Source organism: Balearica regulorum, chromosome 6, assembly GCF_011004875.1.
Source record: "Balearica regulorum gibbericeps isolate bBalReg1 chromosome 6, bBalReg1.pri, whole genome shotgun sequence".
Classification (NCBI taxonomy): Eukaryota; Metazoa; Chordata; class Aves; order Gruiformes; family Gruidae; genus Balearica; species Balearica regulorum.
In genome coordinates this window covers 33,995,076-34,015,355 of record NC_046189.1, presented here as the reverse complement: position 1 = coordinate 34,015,355, position 20,280 = coordinate 33,995,076, and the positions used below count along the sequence as shown (strand labels likewise).

Sequence of the window (20,280 nt, the reverse complement as noted above, 5' to 3'; positions counted from 1 at the left end):
AAAAAAAAGAAATTAAATGTTTGAGCAGGAAAATTTATATGAAGCCAGGAAGTGCTAATTGCACAGAGGGGGAAATATGGCTTCAGTGAAATCAAGTGTACGGTAATACTTTACATCCTTGTGAAAATCCGGCATCAGTCTAAGTTGTCTACTGTTACACATAATTTCTAGGGTTGCCTAATGGGATGGCAGGCCACATGTGACTAGTGAAGAACAACAGAGAGAGGTTTATATCAGATACCAAATGATTGCGCCGTGATACCATTGTTTTGAAGCTACCACAGTGGTTGCAAGTTATTTCAGTTTCTTGCTATTTACCTAGAGTAGAGGATTTTGTAAAGATTAAGAGAAAAGCTCAGAGAAACATCTGCTGTTTGAGTCATGACATTTTGGTGGTGAAATTGAAAATGTTTGCCGTTGGGGAGAACAAACTTTTATCTAATGAATTAATGTATTTTAAGGTCGCATAGCTGTTATTTTTCAGAACTGTTTTCAAGGTCACACTCTTTAAAGTGCTGTCTTTTAACTGTGTAAGAACTGTGCCAGATCTAAAATACCATTTCAGTGTGTGTTAGTATATTAGGGAGCTATTAATGTATTTGCTAAATATTTCTCATATTTGCTTATATTAGATTAAAATTTTGAGAGAGAGCAGTTGATGATCTGTTTACCTTGCCTCTATAGAATCCATTACCACAGCATTAAGTATTTCCAGGGAAAACAAACCAACACAACTAAATACCTAATTGGTCTCATCAACATTTTTCTGCTGCCAGTTTACTTAATTAGAGACCTCATTGCATGTATCTGAGAAAGAGATGTCCCATACCTGGTAGGAAGGCTTTGCTGAGGAAGAGGATGCTTTAGAAGGTTTTAAAGGTCCTCTGGTGTTGAAATACCCAATTTGTATACAGTGTCCTCTCTTCTTTGGCCTTATTTTCTCCAATAGTTTGTAGCAAAGGTTTTCATGTTTCTGTGCTGGACCTGGCTTGTATCTGACACGGAGGAGACGGCCTTTTCTGTCTGGATCTATCTATGGAGATGTATTGCGGTAGGAGCCTGAATGTAAAAACTGACCTCTGGTCTCCAGTGCATGCAGAGTTGTCTGTGAAAGATGTAGTGTTTCTCTGCAGTGCTTCGTGCGATACGGAGAGTTCTTCTGATTAGTTGCTGGATAGATTACTTGAAGTAGCTCCCAGTGAAGTGTGGTTAGAAGTTGTTCAGTTTGACATAGCTTTTTCTTAGAACTTTTACCTAAAGTTTCTTCTGCCTGGTTGGTAACATGTTGTTCATTTTGTATGGAATACTTTATTTTCACTTTATTCTATGAACATATATCCATGTAAGTCACTTTGCCTTTCTATTTATAATAGGTATTCTATGTTATTTATTGCATTGAGCTCATTTTTCTTTTGACATATGAAGTGTTTTTGAAGGGAGCATATATATTTGGATGGATCAACATAAATAACGATCGATTGACTTATGTATGAATGTCTATGCATAAATAAATACATATTTTAACAAAGCAGAAATCAAGAAAATAGTAAAGCTATCCAGAATACTAAAAAGATCATTTTGTAGAAGCTTGATGGCTTGCTTTGTCAAAATTTGATGCCATCAACAAAACATAACATTATCAAAGGTATGACTGAAGATGAGCTTTTGCTATGCTTTAATGTAATTTAGGTCATCATTGTGTAGAATTACCTATTATCCTGTATACACAAAGAACAATTTGTTTACTGTAGCTGGCTGTGGATTCAGGATACTCTCATCCATTTTTAAAAAATATTTTAAATATTAAAAAACAAGAAAATTGCCCTTTTATTAAAAAAAAAAAAAAAGGAAAGGAACAGGGCTTAGAAGCTGAAGCTTTTACAAAAAGAACAAAAAAAAATCCAGTGAAAAAGGACCTCACCTTATATTAAAACTACCTAAAAACAAGCTTACAAACAGAAACCCAGAAACAAAACAGAGCAAAATCTGCTTTAATTGTTACTAATAAATGTACCAGTTCAAGAACTCTTTGACCCTCTGCGTTGTGATCAGTCACCCTTATACTGGTTGTCTTATTTGGAGGTTCATCTTGCCTTCCCCCCCCCCCCCCATTTGCCCCACAGAAATGCAAATATCTATCAGACTGTGAAATGCTGTATTAACGTGGCATTTCCTTAGAATTGTCTTCTCTTCAAAATTTTAGCTTTTTTATATGGCCTTCAAATACCATTTTAGATAACAGAAATGCTGCAGCAGAAAAGTTCTTTGATGTTATATTATTTGCCAAGGACTAGACTAATTTTAGTAAATGAAAAATCAGCAGGACTATGCTAGACACATACCTTGCTCAACAGATGCTTTAAAAGCCATTAGTTGCTGAAAGCTTCATTTACTATTTGCTCTATCAAGGGTCAAAGTACAACTACTATAAAAATTGGTAACTTAACTTTCTGTAAAACATTTGCCATGTGTTTTATTTTTGTGTAATTAATGCTGTGGGTACTTGGCACCCCCTCCTGGCAAATACACTGCCATTTGCAAATGAAGAAGACAAGATCTCTCAGGGTTCATGAGCCAAGTAGAAGCTTAATTAATGCTAATGAAGTAAGTTCTAAATAAATATATTTAATCTGCTATTTTTATTTTCAAAGTGTTTTGCTCTTTTGACTTGCCGTATTTTTGTATGAGTAACTTAAAATCGCATATGGAAATGTGAAGGCTTTATTTCATCTTTCCTTTTAATCACGATGCTAATGAGGCAAATGGCAGTAAAACTGAAAGGAAAATGCTTGAATTTATTCTGAAAACCAGAAATAAACAAGAACATTTTAATGTGACATTGATCTCAAGTATGATTTCTTATTTAAAATGTATGAGGGGTTTCTTATAGAATTTCTGTACTTCGAAGCGTATTTGGAGATCCTTTGTCTTGCAGAAGATGTCTCTAAAAAAGGGAACCTGTATGGTTGAGCGTTATCCACCTAGTGAAACAAAAAGTGAAAATATTTACAGAAGAAAGGCACAGAAAAACACTGTTTTAATAGTCATTTTTGACCAGCAGCTAAAGTTAGATTGTGTATTATTTTGCAATTATAATAATTATAATTATGGGCATTCTGGTTTTGGGGTTGGTTTTTTTGTGTTATGAAATGATATGAAAGCCACTTACTAGCGTATTTGCAAAAGCTTTCTGCTGCTTCATTTTTGATACAAGAACTGCTTTTTATCAGAGCCATAGTGAGCATGGGCAATATAATAGTTTTCTTCACGTAAGAATTAGTTACCAAAAAGTCTTTGATAAAACTGTATTCCTCTTTGATAAAACTGTTAGCTGCTGCTACACATTGGATTTCCTCTTGGATTTCCCACACAAGCATTGTAAAATATAAATGATTTTTGCCTTTCCATATAAATAATTCAATTCAAACTATTCTTCAAAGAAAAAATTAAATTATTAGTCTCTCTGAAGGTGTTCTACTGAACTAATTTCCGTTTTCAATTATTAATTTCTAGGTGCTCACTCCACTTAAATATGGAGGGATTTGGAGAAAATAAGCATTAAATGCATGTTCTCTAGTTTCAAAAGTGATAATATGAAAGCAATTTTCTCCATCTCAGAGAAGAGGAATGGAGAATGCAGCCATAAAACACAGGCAGTTTTGGAAAATAGGGGAAAAATGCATTTTTACATTCAAGATTGAATATATTCAACAGAAATTTCATGAGGTCTGGAGACCAGGAACTTTTATAAATGGAGGCAAAGCTAAGTTGAGCACAGAAGAAGTTGCTTCATCATTTTGCTTAGTGAAAGGCAATGAATGTGTCCTGGTATCAAAGGGTAACTTAAAAATATTAACTATTAAGGATTAGATATTGCCAGCCCTTTGTGAGAATAGCTACTTGGCTGTATCCTGGATGTGAAGAAATAATGAGAAAATCATATGTTTTATAGCAGCATTATTGCTCTACTACTGTTTTTCATGTGGAACGATAAAAGGCCCAGCAGCTTTATAGGGAATAAATTGAGAGGGGAGATGAAACATGTTTCCTCTCCCTTTTCCCTGATTCTCATTCTATTATCACTGCTCTAGCATGCAGCTAATACTTGAATTGGCGTGTAAACCATGCACGCAGGTAGCACACTTTTCTATCCATCCTCACATCAATAACTCTTTTGTAAGCAAATATATTGGAAATTTGACATATCATTGTGCTAGATAGCAAATTATTTTTTCACATAGATATTTGTGTGTGTGTGCATATAGTTACAGTCCCACCAAGATACATGCAAACAAGCATAGACACAGATGTTTGATAGGAGTAATCATCAGGACTTTTCTGTGCAGCATCCTGCAGGGAGCGATGAAAATAGCAATACGCCCCTCTCATCTAGACTATCATGTTGTTCAACATGTGTATGTGTAACAAAGCATATCTGAATATTCACACTTCCGTCTGTTAGCTAATATTAACTGCAAGTCCAATGGCTCATAAAATAGGACTGCTGTGCTTCTTGTGTGAAAATTGCGTAGCTCTTTGTAATGAGAAACACAAAAATTATACTTCAGAAGTCTAAAATTCTTTAAAAATAGCTACCCATCAAAACTAAATACACAGTCAAGGAGAAGAAAGGTCAAAATCTGATTAAACATTTTGCTAAATCAGAGTTGGGAAAGATCAGGTAACAAGTTTTATTATGGACTGTATTTTCATATAACTCCAAAATCCTGCCCAAAAACATTGCAGGCTTACCTATGTCCATGGATCATATAGTCACTTAGTCACTTTATATTAAATCTAAACCAAAAAGATATGATATACTACAGGATGAGGTGGAAAATTTGCCTATATTCATTCTTTGGTAATGTAATGTAAATGGGAGTTTTATCTGTGAGATAAGAAAAACAGCTGTATTCTATTCTCTGCCACCTATATTCTATTCTTCTCCTTATCACGTAGGGAAAAGGAAGGGGCAAATCACTATTGACTAAAATGTCAAACCAGACGAGTTTGAAGAACTGACATTTCTAATGCCTTTGTGGTTCAGGTTCTAAGCCAGAGTTTGATTTAGCCAATGGTAAACACAAAATTTGTTTACTTTTTATAAAATTTTTGCAGAAGACGTGCAAAATAATTCAAAGTCTTGGTGATGGTACCAGTGCCTACAGAGTTCAGCTGGGAACGAGGTAAAGGAATAAAATCAACTTGGCAGCAAAACCCCATGAACTCTTGCTGTATGGCAAGGGTCCTCTGGCTCTTCTGTTGATAGGTTCTGTTTGCTGTACGATAACATTGATTTTCTCACTTGACACATAGCATCCATCAAAAATGTAGTCAGGTTTCTGTCAGTGGAAGTGACAGTGACTCCTCTCTTCAGCTGGGTTGAACCTCCTTTTTCCCTTATGATATAGCTACTGTCAAGGATGTCCTTGAAAGTTAGTTCAGTTGTTCCAGTGGTCTACATAGGACATATAATATTTCAATTACCTGAAAAATTATCTAATCTAGACTTAAGCTCATCTTCATTCATACCTTTATGAACACTCATGAAAATAGCTACTGTCATGACATTATATTATGAAATTTGGACCCACATCTTATTCATCCTTCAAATTGCTATCATAAATCCCAAATATTAGATGGCATATACTGATGGTTTTCTGTGGATTTTAGAGAATGAGTGATGATGGATTAAAAGAAGTTTCAGGTGAATGTCTTTACCTTCATTTGTATCAAAACATCACTCTCTAAAGTCTGCCTTTAATTCTTTCATAAAATTGCTGAAATGACTGCATCCTGGTCCAATTTAGATCAGTGGGCTTTTTACAGCAGTCAACCAGGATTTTACCCAGTGCATATGGGTAAAGATGGAGTAGATGGTCCTTGTTATTTTAAAAAAAAAAGGGGGGGGAAGGAAAAAAGCTGTATATACTTCATGGATGATGATGTCATGACTCCCTGTTGAATCTCTATCAGACAGACAGCTGTGAGAAGGAGAAAAAACCAAAACATGAGCACACAGCTTTGGGCATGTTCAACACTCTTGTAAACTCTTTCTCTCTATTTTAACCAAGTCCTTCTTGAAAAAAGGACATTAAATTCCACCATCACCAACCTGTAAATGTCCTTGCATGGTTCTTCTTTCCCTGCTGTGGGGTTATGACTTCCCCACTGTGTTTGCGCTGAAGGATCAGAGCAGATTAAACTCCTGCCGCACTGTGTTAAAGTGACGTAGGGTTTCATGCTGACTCAGCCTGAGCCAGGCAGTGGAATGCAAAGGACTGCTTGTGGATCTGTAGTTGTGGGGAGTATATATTCACTGGCAGCTTCAAGGCCAGGACAGCCCTGGAGAATCAGGATTAAAAAGTCAGGTATACTGTTGATTTGTAAGAGAAAACGAAGCATTGATTGGCAGGGAGGAAAGAAGGCCGAAGGACCCGGCAATCAGCCAACACTTAAAACTCGTACTTCTGTGGAAACAAACTGGTGTTAGAAAGGTCTGTTTTAAGCTGGTGGAAGCAGCATTAATGAGGAAAACAAAAACCTGTGCAGATCAACGGGTTTATCGCTTTAGTTGGGAGCTAGGGCGTGCTGAAGAAGCAATACGCTAATAGTATTCATATAAACGTCTCATATCTATGAGCAGGGCTTGATCAGTAGTGACGAATAGGTATTACTTGGTCATAGAGATAGTATTGCAGAACACAGCACACTTCATCATTTATGCAGGTGCCAGTGCACTTACAGAAATAGAAGAGAGAAGTTTTGTGTGGAAAGAAAGCAAACAATTCTTTTCAAGTGTTGCTTTACAGACTCTGAACTGTCCCAAACAGAAATGCTATTATGAGAGTTCTCTATATATATTAGAATTTTCTCATTTCGATTTGTCTCATTCCTAATGAGATATTTTAAGAGAAACTGGCTTTTTTGAATTAAATGCCCTACCTGTGTGAAGGGTAAATGGCTGATCCACTAAATGCTGGCCCATCATAAAGACAACTGGCAACTTAAACAGTGTGCACAGTGGGGAGACCGAGGCACAAGATAGGCTGGGTCACCAATAGCAGCTGAAAGGACAAAGCTTTGTCTTAAACTCTGGCTAGGTTTCTCATACAGGAGATGCTCAGAGGCATCCTGGTCTGCTTCGGCGTTTGAATAATGTAAGTTTTCTGGGATAGTCTACCACCATAGGAATAGTAGAAAACTTAAATATAACTTTATAGCACAGCATTTTCAATTATGTCTTTTTTTACTTTGGTCCTTGTGGTTAGGATGCTACTTTCATACATTTTGCCAAAGAAGAGAAAATTCCTTCTCTGGCACCAAGTCCAGGCAGTTATCTTAGATATTATCCCATCTGCCAACATTGCCTTTTTTCTTCCGGAGTAACTGGGTTGAAAATTTTTCATTTTAGGTTCTGTTACAGATTGATCAGTCTGGGCATAATTGAAGGCGGCTTGATATCAGTGTAAGATGAGCCTTCGAAATACCAGAGATCATTTTAAAAGATTTGGTGGTAAGGGCAGATTATGATTTTTATTATAAGTCTGTAGGAGCAACCCAGGCATGTAAGAGTGACATTTCTCTCTACGCTCTTCCCTGATAGTTCATTAGTCAGAAGCTATCAGTAAATGCAAGGAACAAGGAGTATGAGTTCCTGAGCATACACTGTTTATAGATAAATCGGTTATACACATCACTTACACAGATGAAGACCAAAGGGGTGAGCAGTCCAATCCCTCAAAGACATTTTGCAGAGTACTGCACCCAGCGTGGTTCTTCAGGCAGCTCCACAGGGAGGAAGCAGTAGATCCAGACTATCAGCTGAGGGCCAAGGCAGTTTTACTGTAATCTTCTGTGCAAACATAAAGATTTATAAAGTAGCTTTTTGTGAAGGTCATAGTTCGGATATTATATGTGATTTTGTTTATGTAACACATAGCACAACGTTTGCACTCAAGAGTAAATTATCATGGGATTAGGCAGGGTGTGAATTTAGTGAATGTCATGATCCAATATCATTGGAAAGGCAACATAATGTGTATCTAAACAAAGGAGGGCAATGCTTCCTCGCTTTTATTGGAAATCAAGGACATAAACATCAGAGTTATCATGGAGTTGCTGATACTCTGTGAGTTCATGGCCTGTTTTATTTCATGACATTAGTAACTAATCTTATAGCTGCATTATGAGTGCATCCTTGCTATTTTTTACAGTAGATTTACAAACTATCTAAAGAGCAATTAAATATAATAGCCTTGTAGATTGTTTGCAGTTGTTCAGAAATGATTGTGGTAACACATTGCTGGGATGCAGTGGCATTAATCTAGACAGCAGAAAAGTGGCGTTTCAGTGTTCTGTTCTGCTGTTCATGCTATGTCTGGCAGCTTGATGACTGCAAAAATGAAGTTAACATATTGTAACTGACAAAAAATAAAAGAGGCGGTATATGACATTGGGATGTACGTGTTCTGAGGTCTCCATGTTTCATACTGATCAACAGCTACTTCCTTTCTGCCTTAATTGCAACATAATCAAAAGGTTTGAAAGCTTCCCCTTAGAAAATTCCTGTCTAGGTCAATCACAATCTTTAGAAAATTGGTACCTTTAAGATTGAATACAGTTATTATTGCTTACAATTATAATCATTTTGTTATTATCTATTATTTGTTTTCTGCCTTATTTGCAATGTGTCTCATGATTTTGAAACATGGATCATATGAGGGTAGATTTTTGTCTACTGCCATGCTTTGCTTAGGTAGCTGATGGTACCTGCTGTGCCCAATATCTGCATAATTTAGTGGTCTGTGGTGCACATGGAACTATGGGGTAAGAGCTGGAGTAAGTCAGAGCTGAACACCTCTGAAAATTTTATACCGGTAGAGATTGACCTGCAAAAGAAAAAAATCTGCAGAGAGATGATCAGAGCCATTCTGCGCTACTGGAGACTTGCAAAACAGGTGTATTGCAAACTGTATTGGACATTTTAGCTTGCAATCTCTGTCCACGGGAGCTCACAACCTAAACAGACTATAGATATAATATAGGGGAAAAGGATATAACATGAAGCTGCTTTGCAATAAAATTCCGTACAATTTGAAATTGTCGTCCTGTAACGTATGTGATCTGGATAGAAAATTCATAAGATATGGAAGAAAAAAAGGATTTTGGAAAAAGTCTGTGTAATTGTAACTGACAAAGTCACTAATGAATACTCTAACCATCCAAAATTCACACTTATAAACCCTTTACACGCCACTTTCCTGTGTTTTATGTTATCCAAAACACAGTAATTCTCTTTGGTTCTGGCGATCACTGCAGGACCTGTAGGAAAGACATCAGCAGACTAAGCAGTTGCACCGGTGAAATGCATTATAACTATTTTGAGTAATAGTTTACCACCTTGCATTTTCTTTGCCTCTCAAAGCATGAGTGTCCCAGTTCGTTACTGTGGAGCTTCTTCCACAGCTTATTACCATACGCAAAGCTGGTAGATAATGACCCTTCATCTTGTTACTTTTCCAATGCGTGCAAAGTACCCCCTGGAAATCTGGTCTGTCCATATGATTTTATATACAACGGATCTCACTTTCACATGTATGGAACAGTAAATTGGCACCTAACTTGGAAGCACCCATGTATAGAGCATCGTCACAGGAAGACTGGTGGTGTACCCATCATCCTTACCATGCATACAGCCCAGGAGCAGTTTGAGTGACCCCTGTGCCAATGCTTTATTCAGTAGAATTACGTTGAAGATCGATGTTGAGTCTCAAGCTGTAGGTAGAATCAAGCTAAATGGCATCACACCACCATTCATCAGAGAACACAGGAAAAGCCACCTCTTTCCTGTAACCAGAGACCTGAAGGATTTCTGTGCCTCGCTGCAGCACGTGCCCTCTTGCTTTTGGCCATAGAGGAACTTCGATATGGACCAGGAGGTTTGGAATGCCATCATGGAACTTATATAGGAACAATGATTCCCATATAAGGCTGTATGTCTGGTTCTTCTGGAAGGTGTTAGAAAGTGTTTTCTTCCCAAAATGAGCATTTCTTTTTTTTTTTTTTCTGTGAGAGGAAAAAAGAAAATAGCAGTTATACTGTTGTTGCATTGACACACAAAACACGTAATCTTAAGTACACCTTGTTCTTCAGTGGGAAGCTGCTTCAACTAAATGAGATTTTGGCAAGGGAAAAGGGCAGAATGGGGTACTCATCTTCTGTAGCAGTGGGTATAATAATGGTCTGGCAATCCCAATTTAAGTCCTTAAGTCCCAGGGGTATAGTAAATGAAATAGATGACGAGAAAATGTTTGCTCAGTTTGGACTTGAGAACAGTCATTACAGTGTGACTATGAATAACGTAATCAGTGGCTCTATTAGAAAAAATGTGTCTAGCAGAGCTTTGGAGGATGCTAAACAGTGATAGAGAAGATGCCAAGCCAGGTATTTATTTGTGATGGTAATGCATTGACAAATACTGTGGCTGATTTGCAGTGGGTTTGAAATTGGTGAAAACTAATTGTAAGTTTCTGAGGTGGAGCTGTTTGTATAATTTTTCAGATATGTGAACCAGAAAGTGGTAACAAATATGTTAAAACTTAAATGAAAACCAAACTTGTTATCTTGACAGCAAGTGTTGAAAAACCACAACCAAATGGTTTCCATGTAGATGCAGGGGGTTTGATTTTAATTTCTTCCTGTTAGTTCCAATATTATTTACAAATCAAAGGAAGGCATAGATACCTGCATTTTCCATAATTGTGGTGAAAACAGCAGAAGGAATTGAAACCACTTTTTTTTCCTAAAAATCACTCTAAAACTATTTTAAAATGAATTATTTAATTTAAGAAACAACTTTGTGCTGAACTTTGCATATGGAGCAGCATGTTGTTCAAGAAACAAAGAACATTGACTCTTTGGATATATATAATATGTATGTATGCATACATATTATCATACGGTATAAACACCGCCAAGCAAGTTTGGATCAATCTAGCTTCAAGCTAATTTTTCCACATAACATTTATGTGTGAGGGCTCTGTGCCACTATCTTTGACTCTGGGGTTTAACTGCTAGTGAACTGCTGGTTAAACTGGCTATATGAAAGCTGTTGAAACTGCACTCCTTTAGCTGTGGTCTAGGTAGCATATCAAGTTATTCTCATTCTTAAGAGCATGTTTTAGCAGTGGACTTGGCAGTGTTAGGTTAACGGTTGGACTTGATCTTAAAGCTCTTTTCCAACCAATGTGATTCTATGATTCTATGATTCTTTTCTATGGTTCCCCTATTGCTGTGTGTTATGTTCCACCACATGCTCCAACGTGAACTCAGGACTAGGAGAAATACAGCTGCTGTGTGTCATGGGATCTTCTTTCTCTTCCCAGTATGAGGTCAAACTGCAAAATAGTGCTGTGTCAACTTAGTATTGTACCTGAAACTGGAGAAGACATGGTTTGATCTCTGAAGAGCAAAGTACAAAATTTGCTGAGCAACTAAGAAAGTATTCTCTATTTAACTTTCTTCTGTCTAATGAATAGCTGATACTGTTTATGTTAACAGTTGTTAGGAAGAAAACATATTTCATCTGGAAATTTTAGTGACTGATCTAACTAAGGGCAGTTGGAGTTGGCCCTGGTTAATGTATGGTGAGACAGGAGACGGAACAAATGGTAAGAGGCGAGCCCAGATGGAAAAACATCTTGAAGCTTTTGAAGAATTAATTATCCAACTAATTAGCTGGCAGTCTCACAAGAAGAAGAAATGGAATTTTGCTGTACGCTTAGGAAATGAAGAAGTCTGATAGATCCTATGCTGAGACGTTGCTATCAGCCATGATGATGGTCGAGTCAGCTGGTTAGCCAGACTATCTGCGTGGGTGCACAGGATGAGTCTTGCTCCTGTGTCAATAAAAATACTTACCCCTCTGTATAGAGCAAAAAGTGCAGTTGGGTGATCTGTTACATAGAACATTGGGCTCTGAAAACACCTGTGCTAGTCCAAAGAGTGAACTGTGTGTCCTTGCCAAGGTCACACAGGAATATAGCCAGAGATGGGCTGCCTGAAGATGCTTTGGTTGATGTCTTTAGCACTGTCATTAGCAACTGCCGGAGTTCTGCAGCAGCATTTCCTGAATGTCTGAAGGTCTGCTTCTGGGCATAATCAGAAATTCCTTAGTCTTGTTGTAGCTCATATTCCCTATGTGAATGGTAAGGAAAACTGTCATGTTCTCTGGGGTATTGCGGGAGTGCCAAAGTTGTTCCAAGTTGGTAAAGTTATTTATGCGTTTGTTGGTCAGAGACTCTGTGGAAGAATCCGATGATTTCCTCGGTTCACAGGTAGGACACTCACAGGAAGAGACCAGTACTTGTACAGGTATCTTTTTAACCAAAGGTGTATTGATACAGATGCCTTTTTTTGTTTCCTTTCCAGCTGTATGTGCTCAGTAGCTTTAGAGTTTGGTTGGCAACTTCCTTGAACTGTTTGTCCTGATGAACCCATGTAATGACAAACCATGCCATTAGTCACATTGCACCTTTTCTTTCCTTGAAGACAAGGTGCTGGATTCTGGGTATTATCTTTTTATCTTGCAAAGTTAATTTCAGGAGCTGTTAAAACTTACGTAAGAGTAAACAGTGACCGCAAACCCCGCTGACACTTGCAGTTTGCATTACATATTTCTGTTGTTATTGATGGCAAAATGTATTTTTGCTGATGGTATCAATCAGGAGGTCAAACAAATCTGCCGTGCTCAAACTCTGGAGGATTAATTAGAAAGATTCACTCATTGAGTCAGGAAAATAAGTTCCTGACAAATAAACCATTATGGGATAGGTGTCCAAGTTTTCCCTATGATAAATATCAAGACAATTTTAAAGGCTGCGCTAACTAATTTTCTTCTGGTTTATGTGTTAGTTGTTCGTGACTTCTGCTATCATTTCACAACAGGTAATACGGAAATATTAGACTAGGAATCTGCAAACGTGTGCCTTGTAGGACAAGTGTACCTTCTCATGGCTTTTACGCTGTGGCCACACTACACTAAGAAGCGTGACACAGGCCAACAAGTACCTGGTTGTGGTATAGAGTGGGGATACATACCTTCAGCTTGGGTGAAGCATGACATGAGTAAGTAATGTTGCTTCTAGACCCAAGATCCCTCTCATATTTGGGACCAGCAATACATTATACTTACACAGTTAGTGTTTCTATAATCTGTTTTAAGAACTTGTTGCATGGTAACCTACCTTAATATATTAATATAAAAATAAGTTTATCCATGCGTAGATTAGAGAAAGGACTGATGCTAGATTGTTGTCTACCTCCTTAACGTAACATTTGAGAGAAATCTGCCCCTCAGTTTTGTAGCTTTTCTCTGCAAGTGAGACTAATGACTGGTTCCAGGGAATAAGACAGGTTTTGTCAGCAAGGGCTGCATCTCTGTTTCTCTTCCACCTGAAGAAAACTGGGCTTTTGGATAGAAGTACAAGTCTGAACTTTGGTGTCTGGATGAATTTCTAGGACACGTGCAAATATCTCATAGTGACTCTGAAGTGCCAGGGCTAACCGGTTGCTGGCAGCCTCTGGTAGAGAAGCTGCCCCTGCTTTGGTAGAACGCTCCGAGCCCTGCGTCACACACCCTCACTGCTGTGTGCAGCCTAAGTGATCGCACGGTGACTTCCACGCAGCTCCAGGCAAACTGCTGCTGCTGCTGCCGCCCAACTGGTGGGTAAGAAGCTTGAACTGTTGACGATACGCTACCCTGCAATCAGAGGAGTGATTGAGTGTGGATATACCCATGCAGAAGGCTTCACTGGAGCACCTAAAGTGAAAAAGTGGAGTATTTTTCTGTAATTTAGCGGCTTTTCTCTGCCTGTGGTGTTTGAAATGATTAAAGACACACGGGGGGGGCCTCTCCAGCTATTGGCACTGGGTTTGCTGTTCGGCTGCGGGATTAGAGGTCTCTGTTTTCACAGCTGTGTGCCATCTGGAACTAACTGTTCGGACTGGGTGCTCTGCTTAAGACCTCAGCCTGAAATAAAATCATGTAATTGTGAAACATGTTGCAAACAATACATAAGTGTTTTGGAAGAAATTAATTTAGGAGAAGGTTTATGAAAAAATAGATTAGAGGCTGACATGTGGAAGAAGGGGAAGGATTAGTGCTGTAGGTAGAACATTAGAGCAAGCAGAGCCTCAAATTCTTCACAGCCAGTTGAAATAAATGTGATCATTATTGAGAATTAATCTTTCACTAAAGCAAAACACTCTTGCAGATGTTTTTCATTAATTGGAAAATACTTAAAATAATTAAATGCTTTATTTTTTTCTTCATTTGCTCTAAGACTTGACGTAATTAGCTGTGCAAAATCTCTAAGAAAACAAAAAGTCAAATAATTTTGTTTTGAAGGCCATAGCTTTTTATAGTCATCCCCATTTACACCATTATTAGCTAAGGGTCTTAGCTAAAAACTAATTTCAAGTACTTTAAAAATACTTGGTAAACAGATGGTGAAAAGAAGAGGTTAAAAAAATATAACAATAATTTTCATATAAGATAGCATAGCCTGGTTCCACTTTGTGCCTTTTTCAATTTATTTTCTTATCGCCGTGCCTGAAATCTGTGAAAGCATTTTGGGCACAAAGCCATTGATGTATTCATGAGAATACCTGTCTGATACGCAGTTAGCAACTCCTCTTTTAGCAGTTTTGGAAGATTCAGTAGCTACAGTCAACATTTTAGTACTCATGATGTAGTCATTAGACCCAAGTGTATAATAAGAAAAGCCCTTTTACTTCCTCCCAAATACCTGACTGGAGATAGACTTACAAGGGAAATTTTCTGGTTTATGTGCCATTGCCCAAAACACAATATACAAAGTGATGAAGTATGTGGAAGTCCCCACCCTGGAAACCTTTGGGCACATGTTTAATTTTACTTACTGGAGTCAGGATTTTAGGCACATGTATTTGCAAGATTCCACTCCAAGAATTTTTTGTTTGTTTGTTTGATCAATAATTCTTATCCTAGTGTTGTGATTTGCTATCTGCCTTATAGTATTGGAGAATTTAAGTCTCTGTTGTAGGAAAAGTAGTCTGAGTTCTCTCCCAGCCACTTGCTCTCTCTTTCACTTAATATTAAAAGTTGAACTCTGCCTAATAATTTCAGCTTCTATGTATTTCTGTACTGCAACTAAGCAGCAGCCAGCACCTAAAAAATAAAAATTTCTGTCTAGTCTTTGTGGTTTTGAAATAAAAGCTTGGAAATATATTTTAATGCAACATAAAGTAGAGCCATAAGGCATTTTATACACATATTGTTTTCACCAGAAAGCCTTGGTGGCAGTGTTTAAATTGAACAAGAAACCTAAAAACATATGAACCATAAAAAGGAATTTAGGTGATTTGTGGCAAGGGGAGAGCTTTACCATGATATTTAAAGACTTCTTCTGCTTTCTAATGTAGGATTTTTTTCATGTTTCAGCTAAGGAATATTTTCCGTTCTTAGTTGGTGTACTCATGATAATCCACATGAAACCAGTGTCCATTTTACTCCTAAAGTCACTTCACATTTGACAGCATCTCTTGCAGCAGTTGGAGCATGGAGTGGTGGTGTGGCCACAGCAGGACTTAGCACCCAAGGACTAAATGGGTCGAAAAAAGCCCACTTCTCTGCTCTCTGGTAAAACCACAGTTGTTGCATACATGGTTGCTCTAGTCATGGCTATTCCAGAGGGACACAAAGCCAAGACGCTTCGCTGCTGGTCAGTGCTGTATGTGCAAACACTAGACAAAAGCAAGCAAGAACTATTCACAATGTTGTGAACAAAATTAATTTCAAGTGGTGATCTTGCAGCCCAGAAAGCCAACCGTGTCCTGGGCTACATAAAAAGAAGTGTGACCAGCAAGTCGAGGGAGGTGATTCTGCCCCTCTACTCCACTCTCGTGAGACCCCACCTGGAGTACTGCGTCCAGCTCTGGAGTCCCCAGTACAAGAAGGACATGGAGCTGTTGGAGCGAGTCTAGAGGAGGCCACGAAGATGATCAAAGGGCTGGAGCACCTCTCCTATGGAGACAGGCTGAGAGAGTTGGCGTTGTTCAGCCTGGAGAAGTCTCCAGGGAGACCTTATAGCAGCCTTTCCGGTACCTAAAGGGGCCTAGAGGAAACCTGGAGAGGGACTGTTTACAAGGGCATGGAGTGATAGGACAAGGGGTAATGGTCTTAAACTGAAAGAAGGTAGATATAGATTAGATATTAGGAAGAAATTCTTCTCTATGAGGGTGGTGAGACACTGGAAGACGTTGCCCAGAGAAGTTGTGGAGGCTCCATCCCTGCAAGTGTTCAAGGCCAGGTTGGGGCTTTGGGCAATGTGGGCTAGTGAGGCTGTCTCTGCCCATGGCGGGGGGGGGTTGGAACTAGCTGACCTGTAAAGGTCCCTTCCAACCCAAACCATTCTATACATCTATGATTCTGTTACAATTTTAGTGGTTTTAGGGTTACATGTGAGGTACAATTCTATCATATAAATATTATACTGGGAACAAGAATTCACAATGAGTATGCCTTTTAGAAATTTCTTGGCTGCATTGCTCTGGCTGTAATGTAAGATCAGAGATTGGTTTTCGTGGCTACACAAAGTACTTGTGCTTAATTGAATCCATATCTCGGATTTACAGAAAGCAAAGCAGAGAGCCTCTCTGTCTGTGACTAGTAGCCTTCACAACAATGTTGCCACTCCTATTACAACTCTGCTGACTGTTTTGCTGAAGAAATCAACATTTTACCTTCAAGTCCTTATTGCCAAGAGGTGAAGGAATTAATTACAGATGAGCACTTTGGCATGGTCAGGAGTGAAGGGGAATGTGGTCCTGACTGCAGGGGTTAGGCAGCGTCACTGTAGGAAATGTGCACGAAGCCATTCCTGTCGGTACAAACAGCAGTTTGTGGGCTTTATGTGGAAAATGGCACCTCCTGAAATATAAAAAATATTCAAAATTATAGATGAGATTAAATGACTAACCATAATGGTGAATCTTTCTAAGATGTTTTTTACAGCCTCAAGCATGGGGATATTGATCTTTTGAAATGCTGCAGGCAGTGCAGAGCAATACTTGCTAGTTTGCCAACCCTAAATCATCAATGTGTATTTCCATATTGTTTAGTGATGCAGAGGAACATGAACGGTTGTATTTCATAAATGTTTTGCAAAGGAACATCATTTTTAATGTTAAATTCAGGCAAGCCATGAGCTCAAGACTTGCTAGGGAGAGAGGTGCTGTGTGGCTTTTAAGTTTTTCAAGAACTTTAAAATGTTCCAATCCATGTGTTCAAGACAAAAATTGTTCTTTGGGCTAGCTTTCAAAGTTGAAAGAACATGTGCCACAAGTGATGAGGAGAGAAGGGAGACTTTGGATGAGAGAGTAGACTAAGAGGATTGGGTGGCTGAGAACTGGTTGAGGAGGGAGACAAAGCTGCTTTGGGAAATGAATGGGGAATAAAGCTGAGGAAGCCGACAATCAGTGGCACAACAGTGAGTATTGCTTCTGAGATATTTACTTATCTGAAATGTGTCAAATGGAATTAGCAATGCCTGCTAACTAGTAATAACAGGATTAAAGACCTTTTCATGGTTCAGTCATAAAACAAGTAGTTCTTAATCCTGTACTTTGACTGGCAATGATGGCTTTAAATGAAAATTTTTCTTTGTAGAGACTAGACACTACGGGTATCTTCACCATTAAAAATAGAAATAGCCTGAAAAGGTGGGGAGAGAGAAGCAAAAATGATACTTCTAATCTTTAAAAATGAATTAGATTGAGCTTATTTAATTAAAGAAGCTTAAATAACATAGAATCATTTGATCAAGTGGGCTTTTTCTATAATCTCCTGAAAACAGTTGTTTATATAAGAAGAGATTGTCAGCTGTAAGGAATGGCTCCTTTCTAAGCACTAGTCAATAGAGTGTTTCCCACTACTGCTATCTGTAATTTAGTCTGATAAGAATATTTTTAGTTTACTTAAATAGCAAGTACTGGCTGAATTACTGTACTTTTCTTGGTTAAGCAATTAGCTGTGCCTTGTTAGTACTCGTATTTGTTTCTTTTACCTTAGGAAAAAAGGTACATTTTTACTGTGGAAATGTACATTGACAAGAAGTGTTTATCGATATTATTTCAAAAGCTTGTATGTCCAGCTTTCTCTAATTCTGGTTTTCTGTTGGTGTTAATGCTGGGTCATACATCAGCTTCCCACAAATTCTCAACTGTACCAAATATTATTTATAAAATTATGAATGTAATTACTGGTCAGGAAGTTTTGGATTATTCATACTCAATCAACTATTTTGACTTCAGTTTTGAACTCACTGCTGAGTTTCTAATTTCTGACCATAAAGTACTTTGTTCCAAGTCACCTTTGATTCCCAGTAATGGTGAAAATCATTGTATTGCTCATGGTATGAAAAAAAACCCAGCTTTATTGCTTAATTCAGTGGAAATCATGGTAAATTAGAAGCAAAGAGAACAGCAGTAATAGTGATAATACTTTGTTCTCTGGTTACTATTTTCCCATAAGTCATTTATAATAGAAATACGAGAGAATAATAAATGACTAGGCTTTTACAATGGTCCTTGGTGGAAATATATTTACTTCATGTTAGCAGTCCCTGAGACTCCATATATCAACGTACGCTGGTGAAATCATGTAACAAAAATTTCTATTGTGTGTTGCTTCTCTATTGCTGTTAGCTGCGTTTTCTTAGTGTGAATCGAGATGGTGCATAATATTGATATTAGTTTGATTGCATTGTTAAGCTGTGCAAGCACATATGCGGCCATTGTAATTTAACAATAAAGTAAAGAAAAAGGCTACAACTCTGAGATGATTATAGCTGAAATAAGAGTCTAGTCACAGGCATTGACAAGTCAGGAAAATGAGGTATGCAGGAGTACAGACGAAAAGGATTAAGAGCATTATTACAGGAAATGCTGGTAGCTGTGGTTCTGCTTTTTATACCCATCTATAGTTTTTGGCTTGTTAGTATCTCAAACGTTTGTTTCTTATTATCCCAGACTGGGAAAGATAGGGCCAATGAAGAAGTTTGGGACAATACGTACGTAAATGGCACTGCAGTGAAGTGCTTGAAGGTCTCCTGGCTGACGTATAGCCTGTTGTGGCATATGTCTGAGTACGTAAGAATTTCCATGTCATAAACCTTGCTCGTCATCACTGTATTTGTCTCCTGCCCTTTTTGCCATCCCCATACTCCTCCAAAGTCTTTTGTTATTCTTTTCTTTTTTGGGGGGGTTGGGTTTTGGGGTTTTTTTTGGCCTTTATCTTCCTTTTTTTGCTTTTTGGCCTGGAGCCTGGAGCTCATTCTCACAAAATGAGTGAACTTGAAATCCTTTGCAACAAAGCGAGCAGGGAAAGAAAAGCGGAGAAGGCTGAGAAGTGGCAGTGAAGGAGGAAAGGTCTGTCTGTCTAGTCTGTAACTTGCAGGAAAAGGAGGAGGAGCCTAGACTTGAAAATAAAGGGCATTTATATAGCACACGAGGTAAAATGTTTGTGTGTCAGAGTCAGAAATAGTGTCAGCAAGCTGAGAAAAGTTAACGGCAGTCTGCTATTTATTTTCGCTTTTCCAGTTTGTCGTCGCACCATGATATAAAGCTGTAACTTACATTTATGATGTATGTACTGTGCTATATGTACTTGCAGAAGTGTGTCTAATTTCACAGCTAGAAAAACAGATGATTTTATTAGATAGAATGGAATTAATGGAAAATTTCTTTATCTGGTCAACTTCTATAAAACTCGTCTCCTCTATGATTCTCAGGACTGTAATAATATTTCTTAAAGTTAATAGAAACATTTCAACTGGGAAGACAATTTCAAAGGAAGAATTTGGCTTGTCATAAGTATTAAAAGTTTGCTTAGTTTGTCCAAATTGATAATAAAAAGAAATATGAAGCCAATGTTGGTGAAAACTCATGCTGAATTATTCTATATACTGTTCTGAGCCTGAGGAAATTATATATTCATTGCTGAACATTCATTTATATCTACCAAAATGTTCTTTTTTCTCTCCATCATCTTACCTCATCCAGATTTATATTTTTGAAAATAACATCTACTATCAGCCTGATGTAAGGAGTAGCTCATTGCGCCTGACATCTTCGGGAAAAGAAGGAATTATTTTTAATGGAATTGCAGACTGGTTATATGAAGGTAAGCCAGACAAATATATCTGATTATTAAAGCAGATGAGAGGTTCTTGTCCAGAC

General features: G+C 38.0%; 1 protein-coding gene across 1 annotated transcript in view; it reads left to right on the top strand.

Annotated features, from left to right (window-relative positions):
- The window catches only part of DPP10 (dipeptidyl peptidase like 10), a 292,219-nt gene that overhangs the window by 218,246 nt on the left and 53,693 nt on the right, over positions 1–20,280 (top strand). Inside the window, exon 8 of the mRNA XM_075757159.1 lies at positions 20,104–20,224. Within this exon, the coding sequence (XP_075613274.1) occupies positions 20,104–20,224 (121 nt within the window). The remainder of the gene's footprint in view (positions 1–20,103; positions 20,225–20,280) is intronic.